The sequence below is a fragment of the Piliocolobus tephrosceles genome, chromosome 5 (genome assembly GCF_002776525.5).
Source record: "Piliocolobus tephrosceles isolate RC106 chromosome 5, ASM277652v3, whole genome shotgun sequence".
Lineage (NCBI taxonomy): Eukaryota > Metazoa > Chordata > Mammalia > Primates > Cercopithecidae > Piliocolobus > Piliocolobus tephrosceles.
In genome coordinates this window covers 88,435,509-88,453,240 of record NC_045438.1, presented here as the reverse complement: position 1 = coordinate 88,453,240, position 17,732 = coordinate 88,435,509, and the positions used below count along the sequence as shown (strand labels likewise).

General features: G+C 38.1%; 1 protein-coding gene across 5 annotated transcripts in view; it reads left to right on the top strand.

Annotated features, from left to right (window-relative positions):
* Positions 1–3,420, top strand: part of LOC111538039 (cytochrome b5 reductase 4) — a 100,224-nt gene extending 96,804 nt beyond the window's left edge. For 4 of the 5 annotated variants that reach the window (XM_023205208.2, XM_023205210.2, XM_023205207.2 and 1 more), the window contains one exon: positions 2,820–3,420. In XM_023205208.2, coding sequence (XP_023060976.1) covers positions 2,820–2,874 — 55 coding nt within the window. In that variant the 3' untranslated portion in view covers positions 2,875–3,420. The remainder of the gene's footprint in view (positions 1–2,819) is intronic. The other variant, XM_023205209.2, reaches the window with a different exon arrangement.
* Positions 3,421–17,732: the final 14,312 nt, after the last annotated feature.

Here is a 17,732-nt window from a genome sequence, read left to right as displayed (position 1 = left end):
GAAAAGATTGACCCCCCCAATCAATAAATAAAGGCATTAAAAACTTTTTTTCTTCCATGTTGAATTTAAAATGTATTTTATTTTTAATTAAATATATTTCTGTATTTTAATGCTTTAAGAAAAATGTTCTTTTAGTTAAACTCTCAACTTAAAAAGATTTTTCAAGTTTCTATGTAAACTTTTGCTCTTTTAAAGCTCTAGGGAAACTATTAAAATTACAATGAAGACTAACATTATAGTTTGAATATAAAATTTTTAGGAAAAACGGTTAAGAGCTGTACTGTCTTCTGCTGTATTGCTTCTGCTATTTTAGAAATAGTACTTTATAGATTGCAGTATAATAATACTTTTAAATAATTAGAATCATTTTTGCATTTTTAAAATTGACCATAAACTTGGGGAGGCCAAGGCAGTTGGATCACCTGAGGTCAGGAGTTCGAGACCAGCCTGGCCAACATGGTGAAACCCTGTCTCTACTAAAAATACAAAAATTAGCTGGGCATGGTGGTGGGCGCCTGTAATCCCAGCTACTTGGGAGGCTGAGGCAGGAGGATCGCTAGAACCTAGGAGGCAGAGGTTGCAGTGAGCCGAGATCATGCCATTGCACTCCAGCCTGGGTACCAAGAGCGAAACTCCATCTCAAAAAAAAAAAAAAAAAAATTGACCAGAACCTATATAGCTTTCTTTTCTCAGTTTTACCTCAGAGCCAGTCTTTCAGTGCTATGCTAACTGGCTTACCCAGAGTTGCTCAGGAGTATTTATTACATATGGATTCCTGCTATTACTCACTCCTGAACATACTACATAGAGTTGCATTTTGAGATGTAACTTGATTCAAATCAGTACTTAAAATTCATAGTAGCTACCCTTGTAACTTTCAGTTAGGACTCGTTTCTTTGGTTTCCTTATCCTCATCATCTTAATGGATGTGGTATATTTTTCTTGATTGGCAATTGTATGGGTTTCTTATTATAGTTTTTGCTGTTTTGAAAAATGAGTCTTTCTTGTAATGTCCACTCCTAGAGTTCTCCAAAGTTAATCTCATGTCTGCTACATAGATTATATTATAAATATAGCCATCCCAGACATACTCTCCATATTTGGTGAACATTTGTCAATTTGTATGGTATGATAACAGAGAAAGACTCAGAAACCTATTTTTTAAAAAATAGAGATAAGCAGCTTATCATTACTTGGCCAATAATGGTTCTTTATCCACTAAATATGTACTTTATTACAGAGATTAGTAAAACAGTCTCTCCTTTCAAGGACCACACTATCTAGTGGTAGAAACAAATGCACATACTGATAACTAAAGTATGACTCAGAACACCATAAATATCTTACTAGAGATAAAATCAAGATGTTATGAGAATTCTGGGAGAGATGGGTTACTTTTACGTAGCGATGTGTGTGTTAGAGAGACAGGAGCTGCATGGTCAAAAAAGTCACGTGCACTGCATGTGGATAAAATCTAGCAGTCAAGAGAGATGGAGAAGGGGATAGTACAGGCAGAGAGAACTAGCAGATGCGTTAGGGGTCCAGATTTATACAAAAGCCTAGACTGGTTTGGCTTGGGTGAAGCTGCTTGCCTGGCAGAACAGGATAGAATGGTAACATGGGCCCAGACACTGAGAGACTTTACTGCTGCACTGTGTTGGCCTCAGCTCCTGTGCCCTCCTGGCCCTTTGTGTGAGTATGTGTATCCCCTCTGGGAGCTGCCAGCTGGAGTTTAAATCCCAGGTCTACCACTTACAGGCATCTTACAATCATTTGCTACGTGTCCTAGGGCAGTTCTTAACCTTTCTATGTTTTAGTGCACTTGTCTGTAAAAATGAATAAATAATAATACATAAGTATGTGAAGTGCCTAGCAAAGTGACTACATATAATAGAGTAATTGGTAAAAAAGTAGTTATTGTACTATTTTCCTAGTTGAATAATATGCAGTATTTCTACTTTTCCTGTTCAGTAGGGGGAGAATGAAGATAGAATAGTAGGGGAATCAATTCCTTTCTTTGAAAACTGGTGAATAAAGGGGAAAAAAATCAAACATTTATGCTCCCTTTGCTATATGAGCCATACTACTGAATAACCACATAATCAGCAGACATTTTTCTTGATAGGATTCCTCAGCTGATTAATGAATAAAGAATGATAGAAGTAGAATATCACCAATTGAAGTGCTTAATTGACTAATGGATCTATACATAGATCATAATGGTACCTAGCATCCAAAAAGAGAGGCAACCATTTATTACATGCCTCCAGATGGAGGAACATTACCTATGAAATAGTCTTGCCAAAAAGATTTGAACCTGTGTCTGATCAAGCCTCTAGATCCGTTTATTAAGTTATGGAAAATATGAGGATGTAGATACATGTTATTACGCAATACCACAGGGATGTAGAAAAATGAAGGTTTTAGGAGACTCAACAAATAAAAATCTGATTTTTGTCAACAAATAAATTGCAGGATGGAGTGGGGATCTGGGGGATCTTATAGATCAAAAGAGGCCTGAAAGACTTATCAGCCAATCATAATGAGTAAATTTTAATTGGGTCTTGATTGAAACTATTTTTTAAAATTATGGCATTTATGATATAGTTGAAAATTTGAGCACTGCTGAGATATTTCATGATATTTAGGAGTTACTAATCACTAATTTTTTAAGAAGTGATAGTGTTTTTTTATTAAACAAAACTGCATAGTAAATGGGGAGAATGAAAAAGTATCATGATTATGGTGGTAAGCCGCTCTTATTCCTTCATTTTAAAACATTTTCCCTTAGAAACATGTGCTTTTTGTTTGTTTTTCAGGTTGCTGCAGGATCTCAACTTTTCCAAAAATGAGATCCATAGTTTTACAGCATAATGAAGAGCTGTCATTGTCCTTTATTCAACTAGTTTATCTAAATTTGTGATTGCTTAGGGTTTTTTAAGAAACATTTTTGTACATAATAAAAGGTTAACTAGAATCCAGGCTTCAGTTTCTTAAATGAAATCAAATGTTCCTTCTGTATAAGTAACTCCTTGGCTTTCTTTTGTACCATAACTTATTTTACTACTGATAGTTGACCTGGACAGTTAATCATGGCAAAAAATACATACAGGATCCTTTGTTATGAATCACAAATTTCCTTGCCATTTAAATTATATCACTGTTCTACAATAAGCACTTGTGTTTTATGACATGGTAAAGTGATCACTTCGATCATATTTCTATGCTGTAAAATGTCTTATAAGCAATACAGATTAAATTTTACATTGCACTGTTAACTCAGGAAATGATCATTTATGTCCTTGTTATTAATATTAAAACATAGAATGTTATAACTTATTAACTTATCCAAACATTTTTGTGTGTGTGTGTATGGCACTGATGCAGAATAGAATAAAATTATACTTAAGTTCTTTTTAATCCTTGTGATAAAATTGTGGTTGAATGCAACAATATTGGGCCAACGTCTTAAGGGGAACTTTAAAAGACAGCAATAAAATATATTAGAGACATGACACACATGCGCCTTTGGACTAGGTGTGTTAACAGAGCTTGAGAGAGGGAACCTTGACAGCTGTTTTTATTCTTAGCCAAAAACAAAGACGTTAGGAAAGAGAGTGAAAGTATAGCATCTAGTTCCACAGCGTAAAATTATTATTTGGTGCTTTGGAATGGGTTGAATTTTAATTTTTTTTTTTAGTCCATCTAAATCAGCTGGAAAAATGAGGAACATTCTGTCCTGAATGGTTCTTCCCCTGGTTGGCTGCTTTCTCCACAACTGGTGGTTCAGCAGGGAGCCCTCTTAGGTTCTTGTGTGTGGGCAACTTATTTTCTCTCTCTGCTGCTTTGTGCAACTGTCAAATACTTTGACAGATTCAGATCAGCAAAGGGTATCAAGAATAGTCATTGTGAGCTTTTCATGAGGAACCTGTTCAATGCATAGGTAGCTCCTGTATAAACTAACTAGGATTTTTCAGTCTTAGTACAACTGCAATGTTTTCACAGAAATAGGGGATTGAAAGAATCTCCAATTTCTCTGTAAATGATTTTGTAAATCGCTAAATTTTTACTGAATGAACAATATACCCAAGAGGAACACAATATTAATATTCCCCAAATTACAGACACCAGCTTGTGAAGCTTCCTATGTGCACGTGGCTGGTTTGAACACTATCACTTTTCCCTGTACCTCTGTATTCTGTAGCCAATTCCACCATCATCATTATTCACAAAGACAGGCATCTAGCTGTTCTGGACTGGCAGTGTTCCCTGGTAGCTAACAAGAACTTTTTCTAGCTTCATGCCTTCTCACTACTTATTTTTTTTCCATCTAAGGGTGAGGTGATTTGGCTCTGTGTCCTCACCCAAATCTCATCTCAAATTGTAATTCCCACATGTCGAGGGAGGGTCCTGGTGGGAGGTGATTGGATCATGGGAGTGATTGCCCCCATGCTGTTCTCGTGATGGTGAGTTCTTATGAGATCTGGTGGTTTAAAAGTGTGGCACTTCCTCCCCACCTCCTGCTGTCTTACGAAGAAGGTCCTTGCTTCTTTGCTTTCTACCATAATTGTGCATTTCCTGAGGCCTCTCCCGCCATGTAGAACTGTGAGTCAGTTAAACCTCTTTTCTTCATAAACTACCCAGTCTCAGGTAGTTCTTTATAGCAGTGTGAAAATGGACTAATACAAAAAGAGACCATATACCACTTTTTTAAGTTCATTTGCGATGTATCAAATCCCTTAACTTAGCCAACATCTGTCTCATCTTTTCTAAGCCTCTTCATTTTTCTCTCTCCAGTCCCAAGGAACAGAATCTCCTCTCTATTAATCGCTATATGTAATACTTCCTCATTCTTCCTTTTATGTTTTATATTTTAAAACAAATCCATAAGTATCTCCTGGGTAATCTCCACTGACATGATTTTATCAACTTACATGTTAATTCCCAAATGGGAGTGACTAATTTGAGAATCAGCAGAGCTTCAGTTTTCAATATCCATTTACCTCCTCCTTACCACCCCACCATCCACCTAGTAAGCCATTCTTGAACTATTAGGAATCAACATAAATGTCCCCTTCTCCAGTCTGACTCTTCCATACCAGCTAACCCTGTCCTATCATCCCTCAGCTGGATTAATACAGTAGCTTCATAATTCATCTTCATGCTGCAGTCCTGATCTCCTAAAATTCATTCTCCATTCTAGGGTATTCTAGAAGGACTTGGAAGAAAAAATCCCCTAAGTAGAGCCTCAGTCTTTCAATTAATGCAACCAAATACTAAGGAGCACAGATAGAAGTATAGTTTATCACTGTTATTCCCAAGCAAATAACTCAAAGACTCCTATATCACATATTTGCAATGAAGAAAAAGAATTATGCTCGAAGTCACATTTGCTTGCAAATTCTTTTTTTTAAAAAAAAAAAAAAAGGTTTACATATTAATTTTCTATTACTGCTAGATCAAATTACTACAAACTTAGTAGCTCAAAACAACACCCATTTATTATCTCACAGTTCCATGGCACAGAAATCTAGGCACAATATGGTTCAACTGGGTCCCCTACTTAAAGCCTCACAAGGCTGAAATCAGATTGTCAACTGAGCTGGGCTCTTAGCTAGAGGCCACAAGGGGAAGTCCCTAGATAAGAGTTCTTTCAACTTCATTTAGGTTGATGGTAGATTTCAGTTCAGTTCCTTGCAGTTGTAGGACTGAGTTCCCCATTTCCTTGCTGGCTGTTAGCTCTGGGCTAGTCTTTCTTTCTAGAATCTGCCCACATTCCTTCTCATACTTTCTTTGTTGCCCTCTTCAGCATTAGTAGATGAATCTCATGCTTTCAATCTCTCTGAATTCCCCTGTGGACCTCTTCAGCATTGGTAGATGAATCCCATGTTTTCAGTCTCTCTGAATTCCCCTTCTGCCATATCTTTCTTGACCTAGCAAGAGTTCACTGCTTTTTTTTTTTTTTTTTTTTTTTCTTATACTTTAAGTTCTAGGGTACATATGCATAACGTGCAGGTTTGTTACATATGTATACCTGTGCCATGTTGGTGTGCTGCACCCATCAACTCGTCAGCACCCATCAATTCATCATTTATATCAGGTATAACTCCCCAATGCAATCCCTCCCCCTTCCCCCCTCCCCATGATAGGCCCCAGTGTGTGATGTTCCCCTTCCCGAGTCCAAGTGAACTCATTGTTCAGTTCCCACCTATGAGTGAGAACATGCAGTGTTTGGTTTTCTCTTCTTGTGATAGTTTGCTAAGAATGATGGTTTCCAGCTGCATCCATGTCCCTACAAAGGACGCAAACTCATCCCTTTTTATGGCTGCATAGTATTCCATGGTGTATATGTGCCACATTTTCTTAATCCAGTCTGTCACTGATGGACATTTGGGTTGATTCCAAGTCTTTGCTATTGTGAATAGTGCCGCAATAAACATACGTGTGCATGTGTCTTTGTAGTAGAATAATTTATAATCCTTTGGGTATATACCCAGTAGTGGGATGGCTGGGTCATATGGTACATCTAGTTCTAGATCCTTGAGGAATTGCCATACTGTTTTCCATAATGGTTGAACTAGTTTACAATCCCACCAACAGTGTAAAAGTGTTCCTATTTCTCCACATCCTCTCCAACACCTATTGTTTCCTGATTTTTTAATGATTGCCATTCTAACTGGTGTGAGATGGTATCTCATTGTGGTTTTGATTTGCATTTCTCTGATGGCCAGTGATGCTGAGCATTTTTTCATGTGTCTGTTGGCTGCATGAATGTCTTCTTTTGAGAAATGTCTGTTCATATCCTTTGCCCACTTTTGGATGGGGTTGTTTGTTTTTTTCTTGTATATTTGTTTGAGTTCTTTGTAGATTCTGGAAATTAGCCCTTTGTCAGATGAGTAGATTGCAAAAATTTTCTCCCATTCTGTAGGTTGCCTGTTCACTCTGATGGTAGTTTCTTTTGCTGTGCAGAAGCTCTTTAGTTTAATTAGATCCCATTTGTCAATTTTGGCTTTTGCTGCCGTTGCTTTTGGTGTTTTAGACATGAAGTCCTTGTCCATGCCTATGTCCTGAATGGTACTACCTAGGTTTTCTTCTAGGGTTTTTATGGTAATAGGTCTAACATTTAAGTCTCTAATCCATCTTGAATTAATCTTCGTATAGGAGTAAGGAAAGGATCCAGTTTCAGCTTTCTACTTATGGCTAGCCAATTTTCCCAGCACCATTTATTAAATAGGGAATCCTTTCCCCATTTCTTGTTTTTCTCAGGTTTGTCAAAGATCAGATGGCTGTAGATGTGTGGTATTATTTCTGAGGACTCTGTTCTGTTCCATTGGTCTATATCTCTGTTTTGGTACCAGTACCATGCTGTTTTGGTTACTGTAGCCTTGTAGTATAGTTTGAAGTCAGGTAGCGTGACGCCTCCAGCTTTGTCCTTTTGACTTAGGATTGTCTTGGCAATGCGGGCTCTTTTTTGGTTCCATATGAACTTTAAAGCAGTTTTTTCCAATTCTGTGAAGAAACTCATTGGTAGCTTGATGGGGATGGCATTGAACCTATAAATAACCTTGGGCAGTATGGCCATTTTCACGATATTGATTCTTCCTATCCATGAGCATGGTATGTTCTTCCATTTGTTTGTGTCCTCTTTGATTTCACTGAGCAGTGGTTTGTAGTTCTCCTTGAAGAGGTCCTTTACATCCCTTGTAAGTTGGATTCCTAGGTATTTTATTCTCTTTGAAGCAATTGTGAATGGAAGTTCATTCCTGATTTGGCTCTCTGCTTGTCTGTTACTGGTGTATAAGAATGCTTGTGATTTTTGCACATTAATTTTGTATCCTGAGACTTTGCTGAAGTTGCTTATCAGCTTAAGAAGGTTTTGGGCTGAGACGATGGGGTTTTCTAAATATACAATCATGTCATCTGCAAACAGGGACAATTTGACTTCTTCTTTTCCTAACTGAATACCCTTGATTTCTTTCTCTTGCCTGATTGCCCTAGCCAGAACTTCCAACACTATGTTGAATAGGAGTGGTGAGAGAGGGCATCCCTGTCTTGTGCCAGTTTTCAAAGGGAATTTTTCCAGTTTTTGCCCATTCAGTATGATATTAGCTGTGGGTTTGTCATAAATAGCTCTTATTATTTTGAGGTACGTTCCATCAGTACCGAATTTATTGAGCGTTCTTAGCATGAAGGGCTGTTGAATTTTGTCAAAAGCCTTTTCTGCATCTATTGAGATAATCATGTGGTTCTTGTCTTTGGTTCTGTTTATATGCTGGATTACGTTTATTGATTTGCGAATGTTGAACCAGCCTTGCATCCCAGGGATGAAGCCCACTTGATCATGGTGGATAAGCTTTTTGATGTGCTGCTGAATCCGGTTTGCCAGTATTTTATTGAGGATTTTTGCATCGATATTCATCAGGGATATTGGTCTAAAATTCTCTTTTTTTGTTGTGTCTCTGCCAGGCTTTGGTATCAGGATGATGTTGGCCTCATAAAATGAGTTAGGGAGGATTCCCTCTTTTTCTATTGATTGGAATAGTTTCAGAAGGAATGGTACCAGCTCCTCCTTGTACCTCTGGTAGAATTCAGCTGTGAATCCATCTGGTCCTGGGCTTTTTTTGGTGGGTAGGCTATTAATTGTTGCCTCAATTTCAGAGCCTGCTATTGGTCTATTCAGGGATTCAACTTCTTCCTGGTTTAGTCTTGGGAGAGTGTAAGTGTCTAGGAAATTATCCATTTCTTCTAGATTTTCTAGTTGATTTGCGTAGAGGTGTTTATAGTATTCTCTGATGGTAGTTTGTATTTCTGTGGGGTCAGTCGTGATATCCCCTTTATCATTTTTTATTGCATCTATTTGATTCCTCTCTCTTTTCTTCATTATTAGTCTTGCTAGCGGTCTGTCAATTTTGTTGATTTTTGAAAAAACCAACTCATGGATTCATTGATTTTTTGGAGGGTTTTTTGTGTCTCTATCTCCTTCAGTTCTGCTCTGATCTTAGTTATTTCTTGCCTTCTGCTAGCTTTTGAATGTGTTTGCTCTTGCCTCTCTAGTTCTTTTAATTGTGATGTTAGAGTGTCAATTTTAGATCTTTCCTGCTTTCTCTTGTGGGCATTTAGTGCTATAAATTTCCCTCTACACACTGCTTTAAATGTGTCCCAGAGATTCTGGTATGTTGTATCTTTGTTCTCATTGGTTTCAAAGAACATCTTTATTTCTGCTTTCATTTCGTTATGTACCCAGTAGTCATTCAGGAGCAGGTTGTTCAGTTTCCATGTAGTTGAGCGGTTTTGATTGAGTTTCTTAGTCCTGAGTTCTAGTTTGATTGCACTGTGGTCTGAGAGACAGTTTGTTATAATTTCTGTTCTTTTACATTTGCTGAAGAGTGCTTTATTTCCAATTATGTGGTCAATTTTGGAATAAGTGCGATGTGGTGCTGAGAAGAATGTATATTCTGTTGACTTGGGGTGGAGAGTTCTATAGATGTCTATTAGGTCTGCTTGGTGCAGAGATGAGTTCAATTCCTGGATATCCTTGTTAACTTTCTGTCTCGTTGATCTGTCTAATGTTGACAGTGGAGTGTTGAAGTCTCCCATTATTATTGTATGGGAGTCTAAGTCTCTTTGTAAGTCTCTAAGGACTTGCTTTATGAATCTGGGTGCTCCTGTATTGGGTGCATATATATTTAGGATAGTTAGCTCTTCCTGTTGAATTGATCCCTTTACCATTATGTAATGGCCTTCTTTGTCTCTTTTGATCTTTGATGGTTTAAAGTCTGTTTTATCAGAGACTAGGATTGCAACCCCTGCTTTTTTTTGTTCTCCATTTGCTTGGTAGATCTTCCTCCATCCCTTTATTTTGAGCCTATGTATGTCTCTGCATGTGAGATGGGTCTCCTGAATACAGCAGACTGATAGGTCTTGACTCTTTATCCAGTTTGCCACTCTGTGTCTTTTAATTGGAGCATTTAGTCCATTTACATTTAAGGTTAATATTGTTATGTGTGAACTTGATCCTGCCATTATGATATTAACTGGTTATTTTGCTCATTAGTTGATGCAGTTTCTTCCTAGCCTCAATGGTCTTTACATTTTGGCATGTTTTTGCAATGGCTGGTACCGGTTGTTCCTTTCCATGTTTAGGGCTTCCTTCAGGGTCTTTTGTAAGGCAGGCCTGGTGGTGACAAAATCTCTAAGCATTTGCTTATCTGTAAAGAATTTTATTTCTCCTTCACTTATGAAACTTAGTTTGGCTGGATATGAAATTCTGGGTTTAAAATTCTTTTCTTTAAGAACGTTGAATATTGGCCCCCACTCTCTTCTGGCTTGTAGAGTTTCTGCCAAGAGATCTGCTGTCAGTCTGATGGGCTTCCCTTTGTGGGTAACCCGACCTTTCTCTCTGGCTGCCCTTAAGATTTTTTCCTTCATTTCAACTTTGGTGAATCTGGCAATTATGTGTCTTGGAGTTGCTCTTCTGGAGGAGTATCTTTGTGGCGTTCTCTGTATTTCCTCAATTTGAATGTTGGCCTGCCCTGCTAGGTTGGGGAAGTTCTCCTGGATGATATCCTGAAGAGTGTTTTCCAATTTGGTTCCATTTTCCCCCTCACTTTCAGGCACCCCAATCAGACGTAGATTTGGTCTTTTTACATAATCCCATACTTCTTGCAGGCTTTGTTCATTTCTTTTTCTTCTTTTTTCTTTTGGTTTCTCTTCTCGCTTCATTTCATTCATTTGATCCTCAATCACTGATACTCTTTCTTCCAGTTGATCGAGTCGGTTACTGAAGCTTGTGCATTTGTCACGTATTTCTCGTGTCATGGTTTTCACATCTGTCATTTCGTTTATGACCTTCTCTGCATTAATTAGTCTAGCTGTCAATTCTTCCACTCTTTTTTCAAGATTTTTAGTTTCTTTGCGCTGGGTACGTAATTCCTCCTTTAGCTCTGAGAGGTTTGATGGACTGAAGCCTTCTTCTCTCATCTCGTCAAAGTCATTCTCTGACCAACTTTGATCCGTTGCTGGCGATGGGCTGTGCTCCTTTGCAGGGGGAGATGCGCTCTTATTTTTTGAATTTCCAGCTTTTCTGCGCTGCTTTTTCCCCATCTTTGTGGTTTTATCTGTCTCTGGTCTTTGATGATGGTGACGTACTGATGGGGTTTTGGTATAGGTGTCCTTCCTGTTTGATAGTTTTCCTTCTGACAGTCAGGACCCTCAGCTATAGGTCTGTTGGAGATTGCTTGAGGTCCACTCCAGACCCTGTTTGCCTGGGTATCAGCAGCAGAGGTTGCAGAAGATAGAATATTGCTGAACAGCGAGTGCACCTGTCTGATTCTTGCTTTGGAAGCTTCCTCTCAGGGGTGTACTCCACCCTGTGAGGTGTGGGCTGTCAGACTGCCCCTAGTGGGGGATGTCTCCCAGTTAGGCTACTCAGGGGTCAGGGACCCACTTGAGCAGACAGCCTGCCCCTTCTAAGATCTCAACCTCCGTGTTGGGAGATCCACTGCTCTCTTCAAAGCTGTCAGACAGAGTCGTTCGCGTCTGCACAGGCCTCTGCTGCTTCCCCTGTTATTTTTTAGCTGTGTCCTGTCCCCAGAGGCGGAGTCTACAGAGACAGGCAGGTTTCCTTGAGCTGCTGTGAGCTCCACCCAGTTCGAGCTTCCCAGGGCTTTGTTTACCTACTTAAGCCTCAGCGATGGCGGGCGCCCCTCCCCCAGCCTCGCTGCTGCCTTGCGGTTAGATTGCCGCAGACTGCTGTGTTAGCAAGGAGGGAGGCTCCGTGGGCGTGGGACCCTCCTGGCCAGGTATGGGATATATTCTCCTGGTGTGCTGGTGTGCTTACAGCACAGTATTGGGGCGGGAGTTACCCGATTTTCCAGGTGTTGTGTGTCTCAGTTCCCCTGGCTAGGAAAAGGGACTCCCTTCCCCCTTGCGCTTCCCAGGTGAGGCGATGCCTCGCCCTGCTTCAGCTCTCGCTGGTCAGGCTGCAGCAGCTGACCAGCACCGATTGTCCGGCACTCCCGAATGAGATGACCCCAGTACCTCAGTTGAAAATGCAGAAATCACCGGTCTTCTGTGTCGCTCGCGCTGGGAGATGGAGACTGGAGCTGTTCCTATTCGGCCATCTTGCTCCGCCCCCCAGTTCACTGCTTTTAAGATCTCTTGTGGTTAGATTGGACCTGTACTAAAAATATAAAATTATCCAGGCGTGGTGGCATATGCCTGTAATCCCTGCTACTTGGGAGGCTGAGCCAAGATAATTGCCTGAACCTAGGAGGTGGATGTTGCAGTGAGCTAAGATTGCACCATTGCACTCCCGCCTGGGCAACAAGAGCAAAACTACATCTTAAAAAATAAAACAAATAAAAAGGATTCTAAATGAAGTGGTAAATAGTGAAGATAGGTTAAGAATATCCAACATATGAATAATAGTAGTCCTTGAAGACAAAAATCAAAGGAAAAGAATACTAAAAACTCTACTTAATGAAAAATCCTGAAATTAACAAAAAAAAAAATTGAAATTAATGTTGAAAGAGCACCAGAGAGTATTCATCCAAAAAGACCAACATTAATATAAATTTTAGTAAAATTACTGAACCATAAAAAGCAAATGCCTTTAGTTATCTAAACAAAAACTACTCAAAAAGGGAAAGAAAATTAGATAATCACCAGACTTTTCAACAGCATTGCCTTATGCCTTAAGAAAGTGTTATACCACATTTGATATCCTGATGGAAAAAAATGTGAGCCAAGGATTTTACACCCAACAAAACTTAATTGTGAATATAAAGGCATAAACCAGTATAGAATGTGAAAACTTGGGAAATAATTGTTTTCCAAAGCCTTTCCTAAGGAGTCTACAAAAGAACAAGCTTTAAACAACCAGAAAGACTAGAGAGTCATCAATAAAAGGATTGGTGGAGAACATTAAGCTTGTAGAACTAAAACAAAATGAGAGTTAAAAAAGAAAGAGTATAGATATATGCTAAACTATTTCAGTAGTTTTAGTAGTGGTTGTATTAGTATTGTTATTCTGAAGATGTGAAATAATGCAAACACATAATAAAAAATGTCATCTAGTCAGCCTTCAGTCTCTCTATATTTTCCATTTAAATATTTCTGGGGTGAAGTGAATTAAAATTAGCTCTGCTGATCAAACTATTATTAAGCTTTGAGAAGAATTTTCACTAAGTTAAACTCCCAGAGTACTGGGCTGTGAGATGGAATCAAAGGTTCACAATACTACCTCCCTCATGGTTTAGTCAGACCACACAAGATCTTTCCTATTTTTTTTTTTTTTTTCTTAGAGTTTTACCCTTTCTGCCCAGGCTGGAGTGCAATGGTGTAATCTCGGTTCACTGCAACCTCCGCCTCCTGGGTTCAAGTGATTCTCCCGCCTCAGTCTCCTGAGTAGCTGGGATTACAGGCACGCGCCATGATGTCCAGCTAATTTTATATTTTAGTAGAGACAGGATTTCACCATGTTGGCCAGGCTGATCTCGAACTCCTGACCTCAGGTGATCCGTCCACCTCAGCTTCCCAAAGTGCTGAGATTATGGGCATGAGCCACCATGCCAGGCCACAAGATCTTTCCAAAGGAGAAAATGGCGATTTCACTCTTCTTTGTAAGACTGATTTTTAAGGCAATCACAGTTTCTGTCCTATCCACTAGTACTTCACTCTACACCTAAAGATTGTTAACTCCCCAAAATAATTGTATATAAACCAGGTGGAAGACTATCAGAAGCAACATGAGTCCTGGAAGGTGTAGTTTCCTTAAGTAAAGTTATATGAGGGGAAACAGGAACAAGAGGGTTATTAGCAGTTTATGCTAAGGGTTTATAACATTCATGCTTTCAGGGTTTTTTTAGAATGTGAGAAAACCAGGCTTGAGAAAATCATATCTTAGATAATCCATGCTAGGGAAAAAACAAGTAAACACTGGGAATTTAATTACGAGTTGTACACATGACCCATCTAGGTATACATCTGAAAAGGAATTAGAACAGCACCCAAACAGGCAAAGAATAGGGCCAAAGACAATTTATATACCTGTCTGTTGAGAAGATCAGGGTGAGGTTACTCCTCATTCAAAACTGAGCAAATTTTAAAAATCCAAAATAGGATTTATTCTAGCATAATACAAACATATAAGGAAAGGAGGAATATCATTTCAAGGATCCTAGAGGAAGAACAAAACTGTTCTCATTGGTTTTAATTTGCACTTGTCTGATGTCTAACCAAGTTGAACATGTTAACACATGCTCATTGGCTATTGGTATATTGTCTTCTGTAGGATATCTGTTTAATATTTTGCCCATTTTTAATTGGGTTGTTTTTATATTGAGTTGTAAGCTTTATGTATTCTGGATACAAGACCTTGGTCAGATATATTTTGTGAACATTTTATTCGAATTTGTGATAAATCTTAGATGCATTTTTGCAGTTGTTACTGCTTAGTTCAGGAATAACCTTAGAGAAATATGTCAATTTAAGTTTGACCAAAAAAAATGTAAAATAAGTAATAGTACATGCAGCAACTGTGAAGTTGATGTGTGAATAACTGAAACAAGGAAGAACTCCAATGGCAGAGTGGGGAGAGCTTTTGGAGCAGATAGACCTGAAAGGTAAGCAATTAATGACCAACAGGGCCGTGATGAGACACCTTCAAGTTTGGTCCAATAATATACACATTAAATCATGCAAGTCATAATTCTAGCCATGAAGACAAAGAACATACAGACATTGCATAAGCTTGGCTAGGTTAGGAGAAACAAACCACTTACGTGTTGTAGTACATTTTGTTCATTGCTTTATAAACCAAAAAGTATCTGAGACAGGTCTCAATCAGTTCATAAGTTTATTTTGCCAAGGTTAAGGACATGCCCAGAAGAAAAAAAAAAAACAAAGTCACAGAAACAGTCTGTGGTCTGTGCCTTTCTCCAAAGATGAATTTAAAAGCTTAAATATTTAAAGGGGGAAAGTGGGCTGCAGGGGAAAAAGGAGAGGGATAGTAATCCCCGTGTTGCAAGAGAAAAGGAACAGGTAGGGGAATAGTCAATTATGTATTCATCTCATGATCAGTAAATCAGCTCTTTACCTAAGATAAGGTGAACACAGAGCAGCTATTTGGAGATATTTATCCTTTTATATGTAGCTATTTGCTTAGGAACAAAAGGAAAAGTAGCATCTTGCATGACACAGCTTTCAGCTTTATTTTTTCCTTTTGGCATAGTGAATTGGGGTCCAAGTTTTTCTTTTCCTTTCACGTTTATCCCCCTTTTCATTTTAAAATCTTTCAGAGAAGGCATTTTAAAAGAACTGGTCTTGGCTTTTGCCTGATCTTTTATGACTATGACAGTTTATTCCTAGATGGATAGGTCCCATGTTGTTAGGCAAGCTCATTTTTAGTAGGTTGTGAAATCCCACATCCCATGAAGTAGAATTAGGGGGAGTAAGGGAGAAAGAGAACAGAGAAAAAAGGAGGAAATGGGAAACAAAAAAGGGAGAACTATCCTAGAAAACTGATATAGGCATATTACCCTGAAGTTCATATATCGGTAGGCAGGTATGAAAATGGTTTATGTATATAAATATGTTGCTGTTATTTTCCATTGAAGTTTTAAGTTGTCTAGCTTCAGTTCACAGGGCTTTAAGAAAAGTGCAGCTTAATTTTTTTTTATCTGTGCCCACAGATACCTGAATGAATTGGGTTAATTCCTCCCTTTTTGAGGTCCCAAGAAAACTTGGGGTTCCTGAACCTGTCAGAAAGTGACATTCCTTACTTACCAGAAGTTAGAACCCTATAAAGGACAAGGCATGAGGCCAGCTTTTCCAAGGGGCTTTTATCAGTTCCATAAGTCAGCTTCATTTTCTCAAGGCCATCTGAAACTATGTCATTCCAGTCAAAATCTCCATAAAATAACCATGTGTCCCATTGTGGCTGGTTATGAAATAAATTCTTATTGAACTTATGCAAATAACTATATTGCCATAAGTTAAGAATATTCACAAATAGTTTCCAAATGTTTGAGGAATTAGGTAGAAAGAAATTATGTTTTAAATCTTTCTTATTAGAGTATACTTTACTCAATTTTTAAAAGCTATAAATAGCTTAAAAGAAGAGAAAGTTTTCTTGACTCTGACAAAACAAAAAGAATCAGCAAATGTTTTAAACAAGTTATAAAATAGTATTTCAGTATTCTATTCAGTTCTGTTCTGCTTGATATTAGATCAGTAAACTTCTTGAATACATTCAGCTCTCCATAAAAGTTCTGGAAGTTTTTCATTCTATTCCAATGGCACAATTTCTTTTTTTATCTTTTTTTTTAAAGACAGAATTTCACTTTTGTTGCCCAGATGGGAGTGCAATGGCATGATCTCAGCTCACTGCAACCTCCGCCTCCTGGGTTCAAGTGATTCTCCTGCCTCAGCCTCCTTAGTAGCTGGGATTACAGGCGCCCACCACCATGCATGGCTAATTTTTTGTATGTTTAGTAGAGACAAGGTTTCACCCTGTTGGCCAGGCTGGTCTTGAACTCCTAACCTCAGGTGATCCACCTGCCTTGGCCTCCCAAAGTGCTGGGATTAAAGGCATGACCCACCATTCCTGGCCCAATGGCACAATTTCTTAATTTATCAGAAACCTATATTTAAGAATACTCCTTAAATATACCATTTCATATCTGGCAATACTTCCTGTATGATTTTATTATACCAAGTAAGCCAAATATGTCTCTTTTGGACTTCAGGGGACCTAATATCAAAAAAGTAATGAGGTCAAAAAGATTGAATTTAGAATTTGATTTTGGAATGTTTTTCAAAAAACAAAAGTTTAAAACACTTGATATCACAAAATAGGATCACAGGTCATTGTAAAATAAGTCATTCATTTAGCCAAAGTGATAATTGAAAGATTTGAAAAAAAAAAAAAAAAAGAAGCAAAAATTTTTAGAGAGAAGAGACTTACTTTCCCAAATTATAAGCCATAAGAAAGACAGCATGAGGCCAATTAAATCTGTCTGTCAAATCTTATAAAAAAATTTATGAAAGTTTAATCATCTTGACCATAATATATAATTTCTATAAACATTTTTATAATCTTTGTTTTTTATTAAAAAGTCAGTTGTCAGTTAATGCTCCAAGAAAACCCTGTTAATCTGACACAGGTGCCCAGATGCTGATCTTTCATCAGTGTGCCTTTGATATTAATGTTTAATTCATAGAGAAACTCTGAACTAATGTTATCTCTCAAAATTGGCCCTTACAATCTCACACACCCACCACTTCTGTGATAGTCCCTGGGCCTAGAGGGGTTGAATAGTTTTCATTTATGGTGCTGTGTCTCATGAATGTACTTTATTTGATTGTCATCTTCTCTCAAGTCTGAAGATGATAATTTAACAGCTGTCACTGTTTAAGATTTAGCAGGACTTGGTGTCCTTTTTAGATCTGGGAGTCAAAACCCTATAACTTAACAGCATGAGGACTTTAAAAGCAATACAGAAAGTTATATGGATGTGATAAACTTATTTTTTAATCTCAATTTTCTAGGCAAATAAAAAATTTACTAACAATGACATAGGAATTATTTCAATAAAACATAAAATCTGTTAGGTTGGTTACCAAAAGGAAAAAAAAAAAAAAAGATTTTTTTTTTTTTTGTGATTGCTTTTCATTATGGGGAGTCCATTTGGATAATCTGCAAGTCAAAATGAATGAAGATGGTACTTGAA